This window comes from Monodon monoceros, unplaced genomic scaffold (assembly GCF_005190385.1).
Source record: "Monodon monoceros isolate NGI ecotype Baffin Bay Population unplaced genomic scaffold, NGI_Narwhal_1 Super_Scaffold_13, whole genome shotgun sequence".
Lineage (NCBI taxonomy): Eukaryota > Metazoa > Chordata > Mammalia > Artiodactyla > Monodontidae > Monodon > Monodon monoceros.
The window spans coordinates 3831618-3856089 of NW_021703769.1; the positions used below are offsets into that span (position 1 = coordinate 3831618).

A 24472-nucleotide genomic window follows, 5' to 3' on the forward strand; every position below is an offset into this window, starting at 1 on the left:
AAAATGTGTTTAATTAAAACAAGAGTCTCTTGGGCTTTCTCAGATTAGACGTGATCAAACCCACCCAGAATACTGGATTTCTCTTGGCGTTTAGGCTGGGTCTCTTTGTCCAATTCCCTGCCTCTGATGGTCTCCAATTCTTGACTCAAAAGGGAGAGAGGGAGGGAGGGAGAGAGGGAGCCCATCGGAAAGGCTGCAAAGGTCCACTGTTGGCTGTTGGCTATGACCGTCCTCTCCCTGGAATCCTGCCCAGCACGTGTCCGTGCCTCTGGGGACAGAAGACAAAGCTATGCATCGCTACGAAGGTGACCAGGATGGTGCCCGGGGAAGGAGCCAACGCTCTCCCCAGATTTATCTCTTCCCAACCACCCCGAATGTTCTATCTTCCTTGGGTGGTCTCCAGATCCCGCTCCTTCCTCAAAATTCAAGCAGCCCCCTCACCCATCTTGCTCCATAATTGACTTTAGAGGAATCTACTTCCTGAACGATAACTCTTTTCTGTCCTCTCCAGAGGTCCACGGAAAACTGACGTGTAACCATGCATATCACATCAGCGAGAAAAACCCACATCAGAGCAAACTTTGAGATTTTTTTTATTATGCATTTGACAGTATTTTCTGTGTTAGCACAATGAATGAATTTCTCTCTGAGATATCATCTTGCCACAGAGACAAACAGTGCACAGGTGTTTAAAAAATGTGCTTCAAGCCCTAAGGACTCTGAGCGGGACTCAGAACACAAGCGAACATCTCTCTATGCACAGAGGCTTTGCGTTGGACACATCCGCCACAAGGAGTTGACACAGAGAACAGTTTCACAATAAATAATTGCTTCTCTAAACTGTACCCCATCCTGCTGGCAAATCAGTCCCTTCCATTTCCTTGTGACACTCACTTTTATACCTGTAACGCTTAGGATATACTCATCGAAAATTTAGCATTTGGTCAAGGCTAGCACCCCGGCCGGCATCCACCATCACATCAGGACCTCGGCAGGCACTCAAAATGCCGGCTCTTATCTCTCTGCCGTCGGGGGAGGGGGCGGCCTCTCCCCATCCCCGTGGATGACTAAACACTGCATCAGCTTCAGACGCTCAGCAATCTCAGCGTGGCCGCTAGAGCACCGCTGAAAGAGATTGCGAACTGTCAGGTGTTACAATTCCCAGTTGTTGCCAATTACATAGATAAAGAGAGATTTACGTAACTTACAAAGCCTTTGTGTCTGCAGCTTATTTTCAAGCCATTCCCCCAAAGACCCACATTTCTTCCTGAAAACAAATATCACCTTAATAGCCTTGAGCTGGGGGTGCCTTTACAGTGGCTTCCAGGCAACTGGGTCTACTGCTCATCCTCTACCTGGGACGGGCACAGAGGTCTCTCTGCGGCACGCCAGGGGGTTCAAAACACGCAGGTGTTAATTTCCTCCTCTTATCACAAACATCAAGGTTTCTTCTTTCTTTCTTTTCTTTCTTTATTTATTTTTTTGGAGATACATTCTTTTAGTGGCACCAAGCACAGCTGAAAATGCCTGTCTAAATCCTCTAAGCCTCAAACTCATCAAACCTGTACAGCTGTGATCCGCGTCTCAAGTTGACGCCCCGCGGCCTCAGTGGCTCACACCCCATGCCTGCCCCGTGTGAGGGCTCAGATGTCGGCATGCTCCTGCCAGGGCCTGCATCTGTTCCAACATGGACAAGGGTTTACATTTGCAAAGAGTTAGCTTGAAGTCCACTTACTCTCCAAGAGAAGTGGCTTTGCAACGTGCCATACCTCTCCGCAAACAATTTCCTGCATGAAACCGGAGCCCTGGGCGTCGGGCCCCAGGGCACAGCTGGGATCGTTTTACCCATTAGGGAAACTGGGGTCTTTGGATGGGGCATTCTTGGGGAAGGGCTGTATTGTTAAGTGAGGACCCTTTGAGTGGGTTTTCTCCCCCAGGCAAAACTCATTTCTTGTCCTCAAAGAGGTGGAAATGTGAACCCAGCAGGAGCCATAACTGAGGGCTTCCTGCTGCAGGACCCTCTCCCAGGGGGCTCCTGAAAGGGCAGGCAGAGCCCGGGAGGCGGGGAGGTCCACTCCCCGGGCAAGCATTTGATGGTGGAGGTCTAAAGCCTACTTGCTTTGTCCGGCCTTAACTTTAACCTATCTCGGAAAAGGGGGGGCAAAAGAAAAAAAAAAAAAAGAGGCCTGTTACAAAAGAAGAGCTCTCTGCTGGCTGAAAGAGGAGACGTCTCCCCAGCCTATCTCTAGCCCGTTCCCTGTTTTGAACGGAACCTCCTCGCCAGCGCTTCTAGGCAATTTCGGAGCCTGCCATCCACCTGGGAAGGTGTGAATACAATCATCGCTGCTGCCGTGGCCACGGCGAGTTCTCTCTCCCACGGTCTGCTCCCATCTTTGATGACCGCGTGCTCAGGATGGTGGCAGCTTCCACTCTGAGAATGTCAATCTGGAGATTACTAACTTGAGTCTTGCAAGAAAGTAGGGACCGGGCTTATAAGGAAAGACTTTTTCTTCCCAAGTAAAACGTCTTACAGGAGCTTGACATGCATCGTAAAGACCTAGAAGAAGCACCTTTCCAGGCCCCAGTGGGACATCTGTGCCACCGTTCTCATCTCCTGAACATCCAACACAATGATAACACCAACAGCAAAAGCAACCAGTGCTTTTTCTGTGCTGGCCTCTGCTGCCTTCCTAGAACACACCCAGCACAGCACATTCCTACCACAGGGCCTTTGCACTTACCCTTCCGCTGCCTGACATCCCCTTCCCTCTCTCATCCCTCTGGCTCACCCCTCCCCACTTCCTCCAGTTCTTTATGCCAATGTCACCTGGCCAGTGAGACCACCCCTGTCCACCCAAGCTGCAACCACCCCCAACACTTCCTGCCCCCATCCTGCTTCCTGCTCTCCTTCATATGCCCCACTCTGTGTTTAATGTATTGGTTTGCTATCTTTTTCCCCCACTATTTAAGTGCCGGGAAGGCTGACCTTCTGCCTTATTCCCTGTGGTGTCCCCAGCATCTAGGACGGTGCCCTGCACATCACAGGTGCTCAACAAATCTTTGCTGAATTGAATAAATGCCATGATGGATGGTGGTTTTAATCATGTCCCTCCCTTGCTGAGAAGGGTTTGGTTTTGGGGTGAGGAAGAGGAGAAAAAGGAAGAAGAGGCAAAGTGGGGACCAGCTGGGGCCTAATTCATGCTCTCCTGGGGTCTGTCTCTGCCTCTCCTCTGCATTTTCATTGTGGATGCTGACAGAACCCTCTCCAGACGACTCAAAGCAATCTGCCACCAATTTGGAAAGCCTCCTGGATACTAAACAGGGTTTAATCCTCCCTTGATCAGATCCTGTAGGACCCCAAGCCGCCCCCCCCAGGCCATTACTATGAACATCAGTTACCATCCCCTTGTAGATGTGCAGGCGACTCAGTAATAACGATTTCTGATCGATTGAATGACAAATAAACCCCGTTGCGCTGCAGGAAACCCTCAGGATCATACAAAAAGACAAGTGCGTTTAAAAAAAAAAAAATTCCTAAAATGAGCCGGAGGACTCGGAGGGCCTGGTGCCCAGCTGCTATAATTCACCTCTGTCCAGAATCAGCGGCTGAAAAGAAGAAATGATTCTTTTTGTAGAGACCACCAATTGTTATGGGAACAGAGGGGCAACATGGGCACCGATAGATAAGCCTGCAGGGGCTCTGGGAAGCAGTGATCGGTGAGATTTGTCCAGACCTGGTGAAATCCAGGGCTGGACAACACTGCTCAAAAGCTACAGGGAGCTCAGGACTCAGCTCCTAAGACGCAGGGCAGGCTGTCCACAGCTTTAGGCTGTTCTGTCCCCAGGGGTAATCTACCAAAATCACCATTGCCCGTGGATGCCCACCACACGCGGTGTCCCGCTGGCGGCCCGCACAGACCAGATGCGCCCCACACGTCCTCTGTGCCCCCCATATGGCAGCGACTCAGAAAGCAGCTTCACCTCCTCGGACACATGCCCCCGGCAGCACCGCCAGCCTACTTTCCTGCTTCTTTGTCAGGTGTTTGTGCCGTCCTTGAATTCCTGTGGGGAGAGAGCTGGTTTGAATGAATCAACCCACATTTCCACACAGCTGGTTCTTCAGCATCCGGTTAGGAGTGATTTCCTCTTCCCACTAACATGAGCGCGGTCCCCCAGGTCCGCATCTCAGGCACAATTTCTGAAGGCTGAGCACACGGTGGGTGGATTCCTACCAGAGTCCAGCCTCCACCCACACTACTCATTCATCAGATGTTAAGGAGCCAGGAAGAAAAATGTGGTTGGTGCTTCTGGACAGCAGATCCTGGGCCCCTGGCTACCACAGCACCTGCTGCATAGGAAGCCCCCCCTGCCTGTGCGTTTCACTTGCTCAGGAAGCACCTGGAGGTCCCATCCCACCAGCGATGGCTCTTGGAAGAGGCTTTACAAGGCAGCTCTGCCTGGCGGGGTTGATGGGTCTTGGCCCAAAGTAAAGAAAAGGAGGAGCAAGGGGCATGAGTAGTAAAAACCAGCTTAAGTGGCTACACGGGTCGCACCTAGGGTCTGCTTGTTTATTCAAGTCCACACTGACTCACAAGCTTCTCTCCAGCAGTTAGAGCAGACTACAGGGTCTCAAACTCAGGGGCCTGGGGGGCCACCAAGTAAGACGATGAGTGACACAGGTGAATGGACATTGCATGTCCCACTCGGACCTGAGTGGTCGTTATTTGGTTCCAGCCTATCCGGCCAAGAGGGGATGTGGGCTGGTGAGACCAGATGGTCCCATTTGCTACTTTTGGAGAAGCTTAAAATATGCATTTGTTGAGGAGGGGGGTGATTCTGCAATTTTAAAGTGTTGGCAACTTATTCAAATTTTGGCAAATTGCTGTGCAATCCAGAAGAAATACGTCTGGAGGCCAGACGTGGCCGTGGCCGTGTTAAAGGCCTTGATTTGAAAGGTATTGAAGGGACGGGGCTGCTGCACCGTCTGTGCGCAGCCCGCGCCCCCCCCCCACCGCCCCCACACTCACCCACCCCCGCCTGCAGGACCGCATCGGGTGGAACAGGCAGTGCCCTGCGGCACCCACATGGCCCAGGGCAACCGATCTCTGGAAATGCAGAAAGCCAGGGAGGGGGCTCATACCCGCGGGCAGCCAGGGTCCGGGGAGGGGCTCGTACCCGCGGGCAGCCGGGGTCCAGGTGCAGAAATGCACGCAGGCGGCGTCCTCGCTCTCTGCACAGGCGCAGCGCGGCGTCCCCTTCGACGGCTGTGAGCTCCGCGGAAAGGTCCCGGCCGACCTCCTGCCCCGGAAGCTGCCTCTGTAGTTGGACAGCCCATAGGGCACAGTCCGTCTGCAAAGGACAGAGAAAGGTTCGAGAACTGGTATCCACACCCTCCCCTGCACCTTGGGCCTTGGGAAACCTCTGGAGTGAATCCGTCATCCCCGCTACCCCGTACTCCCCAGGCAGTGGGCTGGGGCAGCCGGGATGGAAAGATGGGGAGGCCCTTGGGGAGATGGACGATGGCCTCTCTACATCCTCCCAGCAGCCAGCCCTCTTGCGGAGGGAGCAAGCGGACACCGGGTGGATGCGTTTTTAGTCTTTTGAAGACCCAACTGTGGCCAGCACGCCTCCCAGCCCGGGTCCTTCCAGGGCAGTTCTGGTTTTCCTTCCAGCACTCAAACCCCTGACATTGACATTCCCGCTGCCCTGAACACTGGTCCCAGCTTTCATCCTTGAGCCAGTGGCACCTGAGCCTGGCCATCCAGACCAGTAAGACGCCTTCCAGACCCGCAGCCCAAGGCCGGCCCTGGCTCCCACCCTGCTGGCCACCAAATTTCTTCTGTGCGCACATCATGTTTATAGTCTGTATTAACTGGAATAGGACAAATCCAATTACGGCCGTTAGAGACATATGCTGGCCCCTGAACACAGCTTCCTCAAAGCCACAAACGTCAGGGGAACCCTCTGTGCCCTGTGAGATTCAGCCGAGGACAGAACTGACCTTGGGAAAAGTCTTCTTATGAAACTGTTTACCCGTTTCATTTACGGTTGGAGCTGGGATGAGGGTGATAGTGTCATTTGAAACAATAAATGTTTACATCTGTTTCTGATGCTCGTGTCCATCCAAACCATTGCTCTCCAGGGATGGGAGGCCACTGCCAGGCAATTCAGTGGGAAAAAGTTAAAAGCATAAGCTTAATTCATTAGCACTACTGAACAGGATTTGGGGGACAGATTACTAATAACTAGAGGAAACACGTGTGGCCAAAAGTTGCTTTTCCAATAAGGCTTGGTTTTCCTGCTAGTTCCCAAGATCAACCACCTTGGCTTCTGTGAGCCCCATGGAGTCTCACCAATCATCCACCTCAAAGGGGGCTCTGACATTCTCTGTGCATTTTCAAAATAGCATCAAATTGAATTTCCTTTAATTTGAAACACATGCCATGGAGCCTTTCTGGGGTGGTGAGGGCAAAGTGGGGGGGGGTGCCCCATCGTGACCTAATGCTTGGAATGGACCTGCTCCCTGCTGGGCAGGAGACTGGAGCTAAGAACATAACCCCATAACCCCACCCTCTCTTTTCCCCTCTCCCCACTCCCTCCCACCCAAGTGAGTTGAGAAATGGCCTTGTATGGCTTCCCTGGATCCAAGCAGGCCCAGTACTGAGCAGTCTGTGCTCACAGGATGGAGAAAGCAAGCGGGGGCCAGTCCCCTTCTGAGCTGAACCTTGGCTAAAACCCCATCTTTTCTCAGGAATGGGAAATAGGGGTGGGGGTGAGGTTGCAAAACAATACAGACATTGTGGTGAGGCAGGATTTGGCTAAAGGTATAGATTTCCAGTAACAGGGCCACATTAAATCTCTAGGTGTTGACATTAAACCCACACCCCCGTTTCTTGGTGAAAATTACACACAAGGAATAACAACCAAGGCTCCCATTTTTCCATCAACAGCAAGACCTGCAATTCTGAAATTGCTGTCAGTGGATCAGGCATTTGTGTGCGCAGAGCCACTCAACTTTGCAAACGCACAAAGTGTTTTTAGTGAGGAAACAAGGCGACACGGTATTTGGTAATAGAGAACCGCTAAGCGCTTTCCCAGCAGCCTCGTGGGAGGAGCTAGTATGCAAATGAGCCCTTGTAACTTTCCAAGAATGCTTACGGAGGCACGAAACCCCTGCTCCAAGCCCCAGGTGCTCAAGGTGTGCACTCCGCTGGCTGACCTGGAAGCCGGTGGGGGATGAAGAAATCTATGAACCAGAGGACTTAAGAGGTGGTTCAGACCACAGATGGCCCACCCCCCATCAAGAGTTCCAGGTCCAGTGAAGGCCCACCTCCCATAGGTCAAAAATTTAAAGGTTTTTAAATCAATCTGATAAGTGCTTAAATAAGAGAGTTCAGCTTCAAAACACCTTGGAAGTTGGAGCTTGATTTTAGGATTCTGGGGCTCCTTGGAGTTCCATGTCGGAACATGGCAGCCCAAGCTCCATCTACCCCCCATCCCACAAGCAGCTGCCCCTTGACCACCCTGTAGGCCTTGGGAGATGTGCTGGAGCCCTGTTCTGTCCGTGGGTATCAGACCCTGGAAGTGGGCTCAGGGACATCTGAGTAGAGGGATTCCAGGATGGTGAATACCTGGAACATGGTCTAGAAGAAGGGGTATATGGCTTTCAGTCTCATAGACTCCTTGCAATGGGGTGGGAGATATGGCCAGAGGAGGGTCAGAGGCACCCTCTACGCCACAGGGCCAGGGCAGGTGTCTTTCTTTTTTCTATATATATGTAATTTTTAAATTAATTACTTATTTATTTTTGGCCACGTTGGGTCTTCATTGCTGCGTGCAGGCTTTCTCTAGGTGTGGCGAGCAGGGGCTACTCTTTGTTGAGATGTGTGGGCTTCTCGTTGCGTTGGCTTCTCTTATTGCGGAGCACAGGCTCTAGGCGCGCGGGCTTCAGTAGCTGTGGCTCGCGAGCTCTAGAGCGCAGGCTCGGTAGTTGTGGCGCAACGGGCTTAGTTGCTCCGTGGCATGTGGGATCTTCCCGGACCAGGGCTTGAACCCATGTCCCCTGCATTGGCAGGCAGATTCTTAACCACTGCGCTACCGGGGAAGCCCCTAGGTGTCTTTAGGTCTAAGAGTGGATACCAGCTCCTCAAGAGTACTTCTTTTGCACCTGCTGTGGACCCAGCACAAGGCCGAGCAAACGAAGACTATTAATTAAGCAACTGGTTGTTGATTGTGAGATAAACTAGTCCAACAAGACTGGATTGTCTCCAACCTAAAACATTCAATGACCACAAAATTCATTACAAAGAATTTCCAACGCTTGCCAAGCATCCACTCTGTCTGGGCATACCTCATTTCACTGCGCGCCACAGATATTACGGATTCTATGAGTTGAAGCTTCGTGGCAACCCTGCATTGTCAGATGGTGATTAGCATTTTCTAGCAATAAAGTATTTTTGAAGGGATACACAGTTTTTTAGACATAATGCTATTGCACACCTAACAGACTGCAGTGTAGCGTAAACATAACTTTAATATGCATTAGAAACCAAAAAATTCGTGTGACTTGCTTTTTCACTTTGTTGAGGCTGTCTGGAACCAAATCCACAGCATTTTCAAGGTCTGCCTGTATCTCCCTGGTATCAGTCTAAGTGTGATAAGGATGCACAAAGGCCTTAAGGAGTTCACATGCTACTGCTGTATGAAAACAGTACAGGTAAAGGAAACCTGACAAGCCAATACGCCCAGGTATGTGCAAGGTGCACAGAGCACAGAGAAAGGTTACCTGGTGATCCCATTATGATGTTGTAAAGCACTTACATGATGAGCACTCCACCCGCTCCACAGTTTCCTGATCTATGAAAGGGCTGTCAGACGGACTGAATGAGACACCGCACTGCATGAGAAATGCTTAGCGAAGAGCTCCTAGTGGTAAATTAACGTGGCTGCTGTTGTTGCTTTTTTGGTCTGGGAATTCAAGTGAGTGGTACCAGGCAGAAAAACCCCATCTACCAGGACTGCGTTTGAGATGTGTGCCTAAGTAATAAAGACAGGTAAGAAGGACCCAGAGTGTCTCAGGGCACAGAAATGCCATTCTTTGCCAGGCTTCCTTTTGGCTGGTCTATCATTCTACACTGTCTACCCAATAAGCACTCATGTTTTAGTTGGTTTGGTACCTTTATCATTTCTTGAATGTTTCTTGAACGGTGAATTGGAAGGACCTAATGATGGAACCAGGAAAATGAAGTTAAATCGGCTGAGAACTTTGACCAGCACACCATCTGACCTGTGGTTTAGCCTGTGTTTTACAGTGGGGCTTAGAGAACACAATTCTTTGTAAAAGTAGTCAGCTCTCCCACCTGTTAATGTTCCAGTTATAACACAGAGCTCCAAACAAAAGAGAAGCAGATGAGAAGGTGAGTCCAAGTGCTCTTAGACAAAACATCCCAAAACATTCACATAGGCAATGTCTAGCATTGTGTGTATTTGTATAATAAATTGTCCTCAGCATATGTGGTCAGAACATTCATTAGTTGATCAGTGATGGTGGTGCCAGAGTCATATTTACCATTTAACATTTTCTCCCATGTGTCATACATAAATATTAAATACGTGTTAAAAACTTCCAAATCTCCTGTATTCATGGTTCATCTGCATCATCACACTGGAAGAACTTTCTTTCTTTCTACAAGAAGTTTTTAAATAAGGAAAGTTGAATGTTTCTTTTAAGAATCTGTTTTTAAGTTCAGTGTTGCCTTTTCCTAAATGAATCAACCATCTCCATCTCTCTGATCGGAAAATTGGCTTCAGTCCCTGAAGTGAAAGGAGGGAAACAGATATTCACAAGGGTCAGCTAGAAGCAGCAAAAGGAGCTTCACTGGCCAAATTCTAAATTCTCAGGAAAGTTTATCAAATTGTCCTTGAAAACCCAGTTTTCATATCCTCCCCCGCCAACACTGAATAGCACTCAACAAATATCTGTGGAGTGGTTTTCAATGTATGGGCCCTGGACTAGACTCTGGGTGAACATCCATGAACGAGACAGACCAGTGGCCCTGTACACACACAGTTTTAATCTAGTACAGGGGTTAGCAAATTGGCATTTTTGTGGGCTTCATCAAATCAAAAGAGGGTGGTTTTTCTTTAATCTGAAAATTTCATATAAACATCACAATTTCCAGCTTCTCTTGTATAACTGGAAGTTATACTCGCTCCAACCCCACACTCTAACATGGCAGCAGGTGTCTGGAGCTGAGTGATACTGTCAGAGCCTGGCTCAAGCTCTCTATTTGGCCCCAGTCCCTGTATCTGTCCTTCTTTGCTTACTTCTCTCACCTGTCTAGCCCTCAGGGGCATGTAAGTTTACAAGCCCTGCTCTAGTGGCTTGTCCCATAAAGCAAAGCCAGACAGGTCACGTGCCACGGTGACAAAATTAGCACCTGCTACTATTTTTACAAATAAAGGTGCTGTCATTATCAATTCAAAAAGCCTAGGTTCTCGGGAGTGTCTCCCCAACAAACAGAACATTTTCACTTCACGGTCAGAACATGAAGTTGATGCTCTGGTTCACATTTTTCCTGCTGAAAGGGAAAGCAAGGACAGGATCGCCTTTGGGACACACTGTACAGAAGGCATGACTCTGATGACCAGTCCTGCAGCCGACAGGAAGGGGAACAACTGTTTCCCAGGGGGAGGCAGACAGGCAGGGGCAGCAGCCCCAGCTACCAGGCACCAGCAGTCATTAGATACTGCCCCCCACCACTCCCCAGAGAATCAACTTCGAGACTCCAACATGCTTTCTAACTAGGGCTTGATTTCAGATTTTATTAAATTCCTTCCTTAGAAGACACCACTCACTTGTTCTCTCAAGCTTCAAAATATCTTCTTGGGCAAGGAAGAAAGTGTGGATCAACTTCACTGACTGTCTTTGTAACCTTAGCCAGAAAAAACTGCTAGCTAAGAACTCTGTTTAAGAGTAAGACAGGATGAAGTAACTACAGGAAGTGGCTGAATATTCAAAGGTCTATAAAAGCATCCATTCACGCCAACAGGCATCTAGTGGACCACCCCACCCCCACCCCCCGCCCACTGCCACTTTGCACAAAGACGTAGAGGCAAGAGGGAAACACCAGCTCTGAGACAGGAGTACCCCTCTCGAAGGACTTAAAAGCCCACAATTCTCTAGAGCCTGGGATCAACGCTGGTTGTTTTTGTCTCCTGGAATCCAATCGCTTATCTTTCCCCTGGGGAATTATCCCTCCCTCCCTGTGTGAGGTCCTGCAGAGACTGTTGACTGACAGTCTCACCTTCCCCTGCCTCAGGACTCAACAGGTGACCCAAGCTGGCCCATCACACCCTCTCCCTCCCAAGACACCTGAGCAAAGCAATTCAAGGTCAGAAAATACTCTGAAGCTGCTACTTGCCAGGTGGCTCTGTCCTGCCTTGTCTGTTCGATTGTGCCCCCACTGGGACCCCCAGTCCCATCTTGGCACCTCTCCTTTCTAAGCCTGGTACTGCTTCTCCCTCCCTCCCAGTTTGTGGGCCACGCTGTGTCCTCCCAGTAAACTCCTATGCTGTGTTAGCAACACTAGGTTTCTGTTGCTTGCAACCAGTGACCTCTAGCTGACCCCGGAACTCACTTTCTCCGGATGGATGCAACCATGATCTCTTGGGTTTCATAGAAAGACCCAGAGTCTCTGCAGCTGACAAGGACAAGTAGAGATTTTCTTCATGGAAACAAACACAAAAGAATAGGTTCCGAATCAGGACAAAACCCAGCCAACGGAGCTGGCTGGAATCCTTTCTTCCCAGGTATGCCCACTGTGAAATGTTCGGTTTGGATCACACTTTGGGCGGGTGGAAGCAAGCAGATGACCCCATGATGCTCAGGGCCCAGCCCCCAGACACTTGGCTGACCACCTCACAAGGCTTACCCTCCAGTGACTTGATTCCTTGTCCACTCACCAAACGCCTGTGAAAGTCTGCTTGGGACAGGCCTTGTGCCAGACAACCACTGGGTGCCCTTCCAATCTCCAGGAAGGAAAACAGCCAGAATACATCTCCTCATTGACCTCGTTATGTGAGCAGAAACACACACACACGCTTTCTGGTTCTAAAGGATACGCCACAAACTTCATGCTCACGAACAACATAAAGTGAAGTGACCATTTGTAGCTTCACTTCTGCAGAAAATCCCTGCATCTCTAAGTGCAGAAAATCCCCGCATCTCTAAGGGGGAGGATCCCAAGGCAGATTGTTCCTCCACCACCCGGCACTGGGGAAAGTCCTCCTGCAGCCTCAGAAATAGCCAATGGCCCCAGAGCATTTAGAAACATCAAAAGAGCGAGCAACGTGCTGTGGGTTGGAGATTAATTTTTTTAAGACATTCCCCCCACCCCACCCCCCAAAAAACACAACCCAGGACTTTTGAATTTATCCAGGACTTGGTTGTTGGGGAATTTTACCAGAATTACATACATTTTCAAAGAGAACATTGACTCTCCATCAATCGGACCCAAGGCATGGGGGCGTTCCTCACCTGTGCTGCAGGTGTGGCTTCCTTCTTGTCCCCTGGGGTTGGTAACAGCTGGTCTCTGCCTGCTCGCTTCGGCACCCAGGGCAGCCCAGGCAGTACCTGGCTCAGAGCGGGTGCCCAATAATACCTCAGCATCTCAATAACAAAGGTCTGCTATGTGAAGAAAGGAGGGAGGGAAGGAGGTCTCAATTGGCCATTTCTTCTAGGCCATGACCAGTCTGCAAATGTACAGAATTCCTGGCTGAGTCACTGGATTTCACTATCGTTGTCCTCAATCAGCCCTTCTTTGAGGTTCTTCTAGAGACAATATGGTCTCTAGATCACTAGAAATGGAAGAACCACGTCTTGATAGTAACTTCCACAGACACATGAGGAAGAAACCAGGCTGCCCGGATGGATGAGGCCTCAGAGACAAAACCAGAGGCTGCCCTCGGCAGACAGGCCCAGGTTTCTGGCCCAAATTGAAGACTAGCTCCCTGAGAGGCCCTAGGTGAGTGGCTTCTCTCTGGGGTTGAGAAATGAAATGACTGGCTCTCCGGAAGTTCCGTCCAGCTCCAAATTCCATCGAGAGATTCCCGAATGCCCTCACTGTTACTTGAGCATCTCCGAACAGCACAAACCCTAGAGCAGGGCCCAGCCCGTCACTCCAGCAATTAAACCACAATGAAATGTGGGGTCTCTACCCCACCCAAGCGGAGAGATTCCCAGGATCTCACGAACTGTATTTAGAAAGCTTTGGTCCAAAGAGTAGGACTCTCCGACGTCCTACCGCCACATAACTGAGCTTAAAAATCACCCCCAAGCCACAGGCTGTCTCATCCCATCGGCTCCCTGGACACGGCATCCTCCTCCCCTAATGCAGACACAGGAGCTCTGAATGAAGGATATTTGACCAGTGGTCAAAGCAAGGGAGAACGGCAGAAAAATCCTTCTGTGTTCGGTGTGTGGGGTGGGATTTCCAAGAAGGACAGCTTAAAAAAAAAAAAAAAAAGTTAGGGCAACAAACGCCTGCAATATTTGGAGAATGAAGCCATCTATGGAATCCAACAGATTAGCTGGTTTCCCCTCCATCTGGTACAACCCAAATGCGTCCATATGAGTTAGGCTAGAGTTTCTCTCCCCAACCCCCAGTGACCCTAACGAATTCCAGGTCCAATGTAGGCACGAGCAATCCACGTCTGTCTGGCATGGCCTCATTATAGCTTTATGCAAAGCTGCAGACAGATGTGGCTCAAAATAGTTCCCAGCAGTGGAAACAGAAGGGGTGAAATAAGGAGCAGGTACTTTTTTAAGAATGAGGGGTATCTGTACAGGGATTAAAACAAAATACAGACACCATCACACATCCCTTTAAATAACCCACAGAAAGCAAGAGAAGACACCGTTGCTACTTTTCAGGAGACTTCATCTTACGGAAGGAAAAATCCTACTGAACGAAGACATGCTCGCCATGGCAACAAAAATAAAGACACTCATTTTCTTCCTAATCTAATTGTTTGCATCCTTGTGGCAGCTCTGATCACTTGATTGCTGACCTCAAACTAAGAAGACTTGAGTCCCTCTAGAGAGACAGGCTTTATCCCCAAACAAGAACCAAGCACAGGGTCAGATCCTGTCTTTATTAAAAATGTCGATATTTGGTTGATTATGACGAGTGATTTTTGCACTAATTTTGACTTTTTAAAAATATCGCATTAAGTTTTATTTTACTTTTTGACATCTCCAAGTTTGCACCTGAAAGAGTGGGTCATGAGCCTCACCCTATTCTCCACCCTGCAAGAAACGCACGGAAATCGGATTTAGAAAAACCCAGAAAAGCTAGACACCTCTGCTCTCTTGCCAACTTGCTTCTGACTTTCGGCAAAGCTGCTGGCCGCTCCCCAAGTTGTGGGCTGTTCGTGCCATCACTGAGCAACAAAGGATCACAACACGTCGGCCACATCAGCCTCCGAGGCTTTCTCATGGATGCGTGAATCTGTTTCTGTTTTTTAAATTACTGGGCCGTGCACAGGGTTCGCTGGCTGCCCTGTTCTAGTGTTACTGTTTATTAAGGCCTCCTGCTAAGTCAGCCCTGAGAGGCTATAAAAGAAGAGAAGACCTGTGTCTCCACGGCTCTGAACATTGCCAAGTTCTCCCAAAGCTCTTGGCTCTCCTGAGATTCTGAGCTGGGACACGTGAGAAAGGCCAGGGGATGCCCTAGCCTGCTGTCCATTCCTGGGAGACTTGGCCGGAGAGCAGGGCTTTAGAAACCCCCGAACTGTGTCTGGACCGGCAGCTCATCTACACTGTGGCCATTGCCCGGATTTATTTTCCTTCCAAATACAATTGGTTCCTATCCCAAATAGGGGGAAAGTGTGTGTGTTTGTGTGTGTGTGTGTGTGTGTGTGTGTGCGTGCGTGCGCGCGCACACGTGTCCCATTTTAAGGAGGTCTCTGTTTCCACCGAAACATGACTTAGAATGAGATGAGGTCATTTCCCTCTTAAACAGTTGATCTATTTGTTATGTGCTCCAAAGCTGAGCGTCAGTGGCACGGGGTTACCTGGAGCTAGGAAAGGGGCCCCAGGCAGCCAGGCAGCCCCACTGGACGTGCTGAGATGCTGCCAACCCGGAGCGGGATGAAGAGCTGGCGCTACAAAGCCCTGTGAGTTCCGACCCAGCCGTGGGACCCCCTTAATGAAAGCAATGTTTGCTCCCCAGCTTCCTTTGTTTTAAATTCTTGCAGGAATATACCGCACCAGAGATGTCAGAGCCTTTCATCTGCCTTCACATTTAAGGCCAAGTTCCTAGCTGCAATGCCCCTTTCATCTAGCAGAAATCTAAATTCTCCCTCCAGGGTCATGCAGGGTCACGACCTCTTCGTACCCCCCCCCCGAGTTTTCTGGAGGCAAATCAAACTGCCTTCCAGCCTCAAGCCTCTTTCTCATCCAGTCAGGATCAGCTGCATTTCAACGAACCCATTTCTGTCCCTGGATATCTCACCTCCTCACAGCCACTCTGGGGTAGAAAAGGGGACTTTCAGTCCAAGTGAACCCAACCGGAAGGTCACCTTGTGTGAGCCGACCTTGCCAACAAACTCTGAAATTTAGCCCCGAGGCCGTCAAATTTGAAAGACGCATCTCGCCGTGAAATGTTCTGAGCTACTGCTACCCAAACTCAAAATTGGGATGTAAACATCTACTAGATTTCCAAGGGGGAGATGGTTGCACGGGAGGGAAACAACTCAGAGCGTCAAACCATGATCAGTCAGAATCCTGAGTTCAAGATCACTTTTAGTCCGGCTGATACAGTCTTTTCTTATGTGTCCTTATTTATTTACCATTTTTGTAAACAGATTCCGTAGTTATTTCCTGGGATCCCTTCCTAGTGGCGCACACTCAGGTCCCCGGCGGTGCTGGGTGCCTGGGAAACGACTGCAAAGCGTTGTGTCTATGTTGCTGGACTCACCCTTACTAAGATTTCATCAGTTAACAAAAAAGTTCTAAACAGATCATTCGAATTATCCTGAAATGCCAGACCCCCTCCCTCTCCCCTGCTTCAACTGTACCCACCTCCCCATTTAGCAAAGGGAGCCCAGGGCGGTGCCTTCCGAGAGCACCATGCCCTGTTGCCCCAAATTCTAGTTATTTACCAACGTAGGTAGGACTCAAGCAAGAAAGGAGGGGCAGAAAGGGCAGAAAGAAATCTCATCAAGCCTGTAACAACCTTTGGCCACCAGAGCGCTTATCAAGCCACTTATCAGCAGTCCTCCAAACACACCTTTTCCCAGGGTCTGTAAACCTTATGCAAATCAGATGCTAATAGACCGCACACCGAGGGCCATAGAGTAGGGAAAAACTGAGGTACCCGGGGGCAGGCTCCTCAGCGTTACTGCAGGAAGCAGCGCGAGACCAGTCGGAGGGTCCAAGGAAGCCGACCTCAGCAGGACCTGAGCTACCTAGTCACCGGCTTCTCCAGTCACAGAGTGGGATACGGCAGGTAGGGCGGCAGGAAGGGTCATGCAGCCCCAGGGGCTGTACAGTTATCTGCGTGGTCACGTCTTTGAGGTACTGAGTGTCTGCTAGAGTCCAGACACTGTGCTGAGAATGCCCCTCACGCTTTCTCATGTCATCCTCACACATCTTTACTCATAGAAGTCACGGTCAGCATCAGTGTGGACCATTGTCACTATCATCACCATCGTCTACATGGTCATGACGTAGCTCAGAAAGACTTTCCTTCTGCCTCAAAAGCTGCATCTCCAGCAGCGATGCTCCCAGTCCTGACTCACGGGTCACATGACTGTCATTGGGGTCTCTGAAATCACATGGTGGGTGGGCAGCTGGCCCCGCATCAGTGGGAGGCTGCAAACCAGACCCATCCATTCCTCTGGGATGTTCTCAAACTTAAAATGTCCCTTCTGGGGCTTCCCTGGTGGCGCAGTTGTTGAGAGTCCGCCTGCCGATGCAGGGGACGCGGGTTCGTGCCCCGGTCCGGGAAGATCCCACATGCCGCGGAGTGGCTGGGCCCGTGAGCCATGGCCGCTGAGCCTGCGTGTCCGGAGCCTGTGCTCCGCAACGGGAGAGGCCACAACAGTGAGAGGCCCGCATACAGAAAAACAAAAATGTCCCTTCTTAGAAACGTGCTGGCATATTTCTCTTGAACAACACAGGAAGCAAAGATGAGTCTGTGGAATTGTTGCCTTTTTGTGGTAGAATACATTGAAATACAATTTAAATGTTTTGTTATTATTATTTTCACTCTGCTTCTCTGGGGAGACAAATGTCATTCCTGAGTCAGTGTGGCCAGGTTGATCATCTTGTTAGGTCACCATCCTAGAGCCACACTGATGTCTGCAACTTACCCAGGGGCACAGGGAGAGGGTGGCACCACCCCCAGGCCATGCAGCGAGTCACATCCAGGACACAGGGCAGAGCTCCTGGGTCTGGAGTCTTCCCACGAGATTACAGAGCCCAGATTTTCCACCACAGCCATGATTCCAAACATCCCGCACTGCTCTTTCCAGAAATACATTCCTACTTGTCAGCCCATGTGGCTCGGATTTTTGTTTGGAAACATGGTCACTGTCACAGCATCACAATGCCTCCCTCATTATGTCCTTGGAGGGATTTAACAGATGGAAATTTCCCTCAATTCTCAGGAAAAAAGTGGGGAGGAAGAGAGCAGGGTTCCTTGCTGGGGGCCCTGCAGCTAATTCCACTGGCCATCTGGGAGTGAGTGGCTTCACTCCACAGCCAGGTGTACAGTGGCAGGTGCAGAGGGACTGCCCTGCTATGGGGTACCATTAGCACTGAGAGCTCTGTGATGGTTAATTTTTTATGTGCCAACTTGGCTGGACCATGGTACCCAGATATGTGACCAAATGCCAGTCTAGATGTTGCCAGGAAGGCATATTTTAGAGGCAATTAACATTTAAATCAGTAGACGTCGAGTAAAGCAGATCACCCTTCATAACGTGGGTGGGCCTCATCCAATCAGGTGAAGGAGAGGGCAGAGAGGAGTGAGGTGCCCTGAGCAGGGAGGGAATTCTGCCTCCAGGATGCCTCAGACTGAAGAGTGCAACATCAGCTCCTCTGTGTGTGTGTGTGTGTGTGTGTGTGTGTGTGGTGTGTTTATATACACATAGATACCTACACACACACGTCCTATTAGTTCCATCTCTCTGGAGACCCTGACAGACACAATCCCCCACCATGTCATAGGACACTCCTGTTTTTGAAGTATATTCTCATGGAAAACAACCCCGAGTGCACAGGGATGTAAGCACATGGGCTACTTGTCCCTACTTCTCTCCTTATTATCTTATTCTCGGCAAATTTTCCATGGCCTTAAGACGGGATGTGTTTTTCTCTGGTGTGGAGTTTTGTTTTTGTTTTTGTTGGCAACAGTGGGGTTGCTGGGGGGAGGGTAGGGGCGGGGCTTCCTAACGTGGCCAAGGAGAGCCATGAGCATCCCTTGTCCCGTGGGTGAGCTGCTATCTCCGCCGCCTCCCCAGGGGCGAGAAGGGCAGTGCCCAGGGTGCACTTGGTTCATTTCTCTTTGGGGTCCCAGATCTTCTGGAAGAAACAATGGAAGTTATGGGCAACAGCTCTGGGAAAATCCACATTCCTGCACACGTCTATAGGGATGTGAGACCTCTGGCAGCACCCACATACCCTGGGACAGCACGCCTCATTTGTGGGAGAAAGACCCGCAGACAGAACCTCAGTGACAACGAAGACAAGGGCCTCACAGGAAGTCACCAGCGTTACTGAGATCTACTACGTGCTGGGTGCTATTCGAACGCAGGTCTGGAAGAACCAAGCGTGCAGAAGGATGTGGGGAAACCAGAGAACTTGGATCTCACACCCAGAAAACACCTCTGGGAGCAGCTGGTCTCTCGAGCCTTCACTTTCCACGTGAGATACAGTAACTACAGCATCCCTCCTGAAGCTTTTGGGTCCTTAAACGCAGCCAAAACAACCATTCTCCAAGAATGCCTGCAACCTTGCAAGCATCCTTCCGAGATACAGCCGGATATTTGCCTCTGCCTCCATGTGACCAGAGGGCAGAAGAAGGAAAGACACCAGAAGCTGAAAACCACCCAAAGTTCAAGACTCTCTGTTTAGGCCTGAGGCTCCAGACCCCTGCGGGTTCCCAGCATAGCCAGCGGTGGGGACGGGATGCAACTCACACCCTGGAGAAGTTTCGAGACAGCAAGAGGGTCTGCTAAAGAAGAGGGGGTGACAGCTAAGGGGTGGGGGGCAGAAGCTGGAAAAGCCCTCGGTGTGCGCTACCCTCGTCCGTTTAGCTCAATCCAGTCATTCTTCAGATGCTTCCATTTCTCCAAAGGTCCAAGTTCCCTAAAACCCATTTCCTCACTTCACGATCTTATCCAATATGTTTTAAAGTTTGCCAGTGGACCTGTCCATATATCAACAGAGAATTTTTGGATGGAAGGAAAGAAAGAGGGAAGGAGGGAGGGAGGAGGAAAAGAAAGGAAGACAGAGAAAGACCATCCGGGAACATCTTCCGTATAAAAGTTATGTCGCTTGTCTGACTTCAAAACGCTCAAGCCTGGCTATTGTCATTTTTTTTTGTTTCCCCGGGTAGCTCACGAAACTCCCAAACACCATATTTAATCCTTTCCCCCTAGTGTTTAAAATGAATCAGGGTCAGGGAAGAGGGGAAGAGGTAAATCAAGCTGTGAGGGGAACGTTAGCAAGTTGGCTAGAAAAAGCCAAAGACCCATGGCTTCATCTCGGGCCCTACACCACAGCTCAGAACTGGGAGGCAGGATTCCCACCAGGTCGCAGGGCTTTGCGACAATCGCTTCCCGCAGCCAGTGCTCAGGGCTTGGCAACAGGCAGAGAACTAAGGTGGTCTCCAAATATCCCCTCCTCTCCTCTGCAAAGGCCCCCCTGCCCCAAATTTGCTTAGCTTTCTTCTTTCTCCTTCTAGACCCACAGCCTGGGATTCCTACCAAGGCTGCCCTCAGTCCTGGGTTCTGTGAAGCTAATTTGGTCAGAGGACAATGCCAGGAAGATAAGAATCAGAAATGACAAGTGTCAGGGTGATGGGGACGGTAGGAGAAGGTGACCCTGATCACTGTCTGAGAACAGAAGGCAATCTGTGACAGCCCGTCCAAGAGTCCCTCCCCAGCACACATCACTTTTATGACCTGGCCCCATCCTTCCTACTGTGGGCTGACGGTATGTGCAGGAGCTGATCAGACACAGCCCGGCAGGCAAATTCTGCAATCAGGGTCAGCTTCATTTTGGGGGACCTGAGATAAAATGCAAACGTGGAGCCCTTGCTTCAAAGAGTATTAAGCATTTCCACTGCACACCTGAAACTAACACGATATTGTAGGTCAACTATACTTCGATTTTTTTTAAAAAAAAGATTAAGCATTTCAAGATGGCAACAATACACTTTAAACCATGAGGGTCTTTCTGAGCTGGAACCCTGTGCACGTGTCCAGGCTCCCCGCTGGAGCCAGCCCTGCTTGCCATGCTGGACAACAGGGTGACTTTCCAGACCTCTCCCAGATGCACTTAGAGGGTTCACGACCTGGTTTGAAACACATTTGGCCCCCCAGGTCCACCCTCCTTTGCACTTCATCCTCGAGGTGTCGGTGAAACAAGGTGGGTATGTGAGGCCCATCGAGATATCACCCAGGGTGCTCAGAGGTTAGATGGCTCAGAATGAAGGAACCCCTGAAGGACATGAATCAAGGGGCTCCAAACACAGTGGCAAAGTTGCCTTTGAGGCCAAGGGCTCCAGGAAGGCTAAGAATCCCTAGTCAGGTGCAAGCAGGACGCCCAAGAGATCCCAAGAATACCTAGAGACATCTAGAGACGTCTGGTCCAAGTCCCAGACTGTAGAGACCAGGAAGGCAAAGTCCAAAGGCTGGTGACCAGAGCAAGGTCAAGCCCTCTTCACAGTTTGCAGGACGATGTTTCTGCAGAAGGGGTTCCTGAATTGAGTCGCTGCCCACGGCCTCGGGAGAGAGTGAGCTTTACAGCAAGGAGACCCCACAACTAACTCAGGTGTCACTGTCTCGGTCCTGCAGTAAGAGAGCTCTTAGGGACCGGAAGGGCCAAGGGGGAGCTGTCCGGGGCAGGGGGTGACAGTGGGCAGGAGAAGCCAGCCTGGGGAGGACCCGTGGGCTTGCCCCCACAGGAGGTAAGGAGCCTGAAGCCCATGGAATTTCACCCCTACGGGGCAGGTTCCAAGAGGCCCTGCCAAGCCCACCCCTGTGCTCCCTAGAGAGCAGGCTGATTTCAAGGAATTTGAAACTCCTTGGAGCCTGGCAGGGTCAGCAAGGGGGGCCAGGCCCACTTAGCCCCTGGGGCAGGAGATAACTTTCGGGGCTTCTTCCCTCCCAGAGGGACTTCTCAGATGTCTAATCCCTCTGGCCGGCTCATTTCACTCAGAGGGAGGGCTCGCCCTTCCACTGGATCAGAAACTCTGGGGTTGGGTTTCTCCTGGGCCAGACCCTCAGAGGGGATGGGGGTCACACCCTTGACCTGCAGACCTGACCTGGGCTGGCAGGAGAGCCTAGCAAGGGCTGAAGGCTGTGCCAGGCGGGCTCTGGGCTGACCAGGCTGGGATGGGACCAGGTCATCCCGGAGTGTGAAGAGGGGCCTGGCCCAGGAGCCTCCGCCCCCAGGGCTGACTCACTCAGGAGTGTTGATCCAGATGATGTCCAGGTGGCAATAGTAGACACACTCTTTGTCCTTGTAGGTAAAACATGTACAGCGCCGGGCTCGGTGGTGCACAGGGCCCCCCTTGGCCGCCTGCTCCCCAAACCGACCAGGTCCCTCCTCCTGCCCGGGGCTTCTGGGGCTTGGACCGCGCACTGCTGTTGTGGCCGCAGTCTCCTCTGCGTCCCCCTCCGATCTGGCGGCAGAGGGGGCGCGGGGCTCGCCGCTCCTGCCAGCGTCCCCAGGCTGGGGGCGAGGCACCAATCCTGCAGAAGGCAGATTGAGGGGCTCCTGAGTTGCCGAGGGTGCAGGCCCCGGACACCCACCATCCCCCAAAACCCAGGGGAGGGGGGAAGCCAAACTTTCTGCCAAGTTTGCAAGCTAATGGCACTTTCTGTTAAGTCTCCAAGCTACGCCCGAGGTTCGGAAAAGTGTGCAAAGCTAGGCGCGCCGTTTCCGAAAAGTTTGCAAGTTGCGTGCACACTTCGTGAAAAGCTTGGGAGCTCTTCTCGCCGCGCAGCGCGCGAGCTATCTGTGCCCGCTGAAAACGTGCAAGCATTGTGCAGGCTTTCGGAAAACTGTGCAGTCGTTTTGCACAGTTTCTGAATCGTTTGCAAACTTTTGGAAAAGTTCCCGACTTCACGAAATATCGACAAAGTCCGCCCCGGGCCCCGGGTCTCCAGCCTGCGTGTGGGCTGCAACCTCCCGAGTCCCCGGGGGTCCGTGCCCTCAGCTTCTGCCCCCCCAGCCCGCCCCCCGAGCGCCTGCAGGGGTGGCGAGCCGGGGCCAGAGGCCTCTGCCAGCAGTGCCCCCTTCCCCGCGCCCCCCGCCCCGCCCGTCCCGGGGTCCTTTTGTGTGCGCTCGCGCCAGGAGCCGCGCGCCGCCCCGCCCGCTTACCTGCGGCAGAGGTCACTGCGAGCCCGAAAAGGAACCACAGCCGCAGCTCCATGAACCCCGATCGGCCGCGGGAGCACCGGGCCGGAGGACGAACGCCTGTGGCCGTGAAAGGGGGCTCGTGCCGGGCACGGCGGGCCTCGCCCTCCGGCTAGGCGGTCTTCGAGGCCGGCCGCTGGCTGGCTGCGTCCCGGGCTGCGGCCAGGAGTTGGCTGCGACGGTCTCGAACTTCAGAGCGCGCTACCCATCCCGGCGCAGGGCTGGCCGGCTGTGGGCTCCAGCTCTTCTGCTTCCCGCACCACCCCCCTCGCCTCCCCGCCCCCCGGAGGGGCTGGAGCTGCCGCGCAGGGCCTTTGAACCCGGGGCGCACGGGGGTCGCCTCGCAGGCGCGGGGGAGCCGGCCAGGCGCAGGGCCGGGTGCGATGGGTGGGGGCCGGGACAGCTGCCGGAAGGCCACACTCACACGCGCGCACACACTCGCATACACACGCACACGCGCGCACTCACGCTCACGCGCCCACCCCGCCGCGTCGCTGCCCGGACCCTGCAGCTCCCACCGCAGCTCAGTGGGAGAGAGAAAAGGCTGCGCCTGAATCCTATCTCTTATCTCTGGGGCTCTGGAAAGCAGCATTTCTCACCGTTCACCTAATGACACCTTACCCTTGCACAGACCTGCCTGCCAAGGCCCTGGGCGTACTTTACACTCGTGACTCACGGGCACAGGCAGCGTCTGCCCGCCTCTCCCGGGAGCTTAGAGCTGGTGGGTTTGGGCAGCAATCAGGGACAAAGTCAACCAAGAAGTGGAGCTAGCGGTCCTGGGGTGTCCGTGACTTGCGCACAGCCCCCTGCACTGGGGAGGTGGCTTCGGTGAGAAGCAGGTTCCTCTCCCAGTCGTGGTCTTCTCACCCCACGTGTGGGAGGCGCTCCTAGCTCACCTGAGACTGGTCTCCTGCCCTGAGCACCACAGGAGAGAGGGTCGGTTAATTTCCTTGTTAAACACCCCCTTTGCTGAGAACTGTGCCTGGGCACAGGAAGTACTCAAGAAAGATTTGTCGATGAATGAAAGAATGAATGAATAAATGCTTCCCATGGACTCCACCCTGGACTGCTGACCTCTGAGCACACCAAGAAGCCCTTAGAGCCCCTCCCTGGCCAGAGTTCCCCGACCAGAGGGAAGGATGCAAAGAGAGGCAGTGCTCCAGGTGGCATCGGGCACTTCCCTCTTGGCCACTGCCTACCCCATCAGCTTGGACTGGATTGGAGTTGGCGTTCCCTGAAAACCCCAGGCAGGGCAGGGAGTCACAGGCCACACAGAGGAAGATAAACAGGTCTGAGGCCCTGGAGTCGCTCCTCATGTCACAGGGTACTTGTGGTGACTTGAACATGTCCACCAGTCCTTTGACACTCCTCCCACAAAAGACACAGTCGAATACCACCCCACTCCCCTTCAGCCTGAATGACCCACTTGGAAAAAATAGAAGGCAGCAGAAGTGACATGAGTGCCTTTGGAGGCAAAGTCATAAAAGGTGGCACAACTCCCACATGGCTCTCTCCCTTGGGATCCTGGTCCTCTGGACACAGCTACCATGCTGGGAGGAAGGCCAAGCAAGCCCAGAGAGAAACTGAGGAGAGAAACTGAGGCCTCGCAGACAACAGTCCATGCCAACCACTGTGTGAATGAATGAGCCTTGAGGTGACTGGAGCCCCCAGCCTTGAAGACTTCCAACCGAGGACTAGCCATCTCCGCTCTGTGCCCTGTGTGCATTCGGACCCACAGAGCCCATGGGCATAAGAAATGGTTGTTCTACACCACTCTGCTTTGGGCAATTTTTTATAGAGCTGTGGTAACTAGAAAGG

General features: G+C 51.9%; 1 protein-coding gene across 3 annotated transcripts; it reads right to left on the reverse strand.

Annotated features, from left to right (window-relative positions):
- Window positions 1-585: 585 nt before the first annotated feature.
- EDN3 (endothelin 3) lies at window positions 586-22848 on the reverse strand. Of its 3 annotated transcripts, XR_003793241.1 has the most exons (6): window positions 22619-22848; window positions 21699-21987; window positions 5176-5349; window positions 3982-4062; window positions 3588-3606; window positions 586-1125 (listed from the first exon to the last, which is right to left on the reverse strand). XR_003793241.1 is itself a non-coding variant. In XM_029221264.1 (5 exons), the coding sequence occupies exons 1-4, from the start codon at window positions 22668-22670 to the stop codon at window positions 4017-4019; spliced, it is 561 nt and encodes a 186-aa protein (XP_029077097.1). In that variant the 5' UTR covers window positions 22671-22848; the 3' UTR covers window positions 586-1125; window positions 3982-4016. The 3 variants fall into 3 exon arrangements, 2 of the variants coding, with proteins under 2 accessions (XP_029077097.1, XP_029077096.1); XM_029221264.1 differs by lacking the exon at window positions 3588-3606; XM_029221263.1 differs by lacking the exon at window positions 586-1125 and having other exon boundaries at window positions 3598-4062.
- Window positions 22849-24472: the final 1624 nt, after the last annotated feature.

What these genes read in the sequence shown, in the direction of transcription:
- EDN3 (XM_029221264.1), bottom strand. Translation starts at nt 22,670, where the DNA reads ATGGAGCTGCGGCTGTGGTTCCTTTTCGGGCTCGCAGTGACCTCTGCC. An exon ending in CGCAGTGACCTCTGCCGCAG is followed by an intron (nt 21,988 to 22,618) that starts GTAAGCGGGCGG and finishes TGCCTTCTGCAG; the next exon opens with GATTGGTGCCTCGCCCCCAG. An exon ending in ATCTGGATCAACACTCCTGA is followed by an intron (nt 5,350 to 21,698) that starts GTGAGTCAGCCC and finishes TGTCCTTTGCAG; the next exon opens with ACGGACTGTGCCCTATGGGC.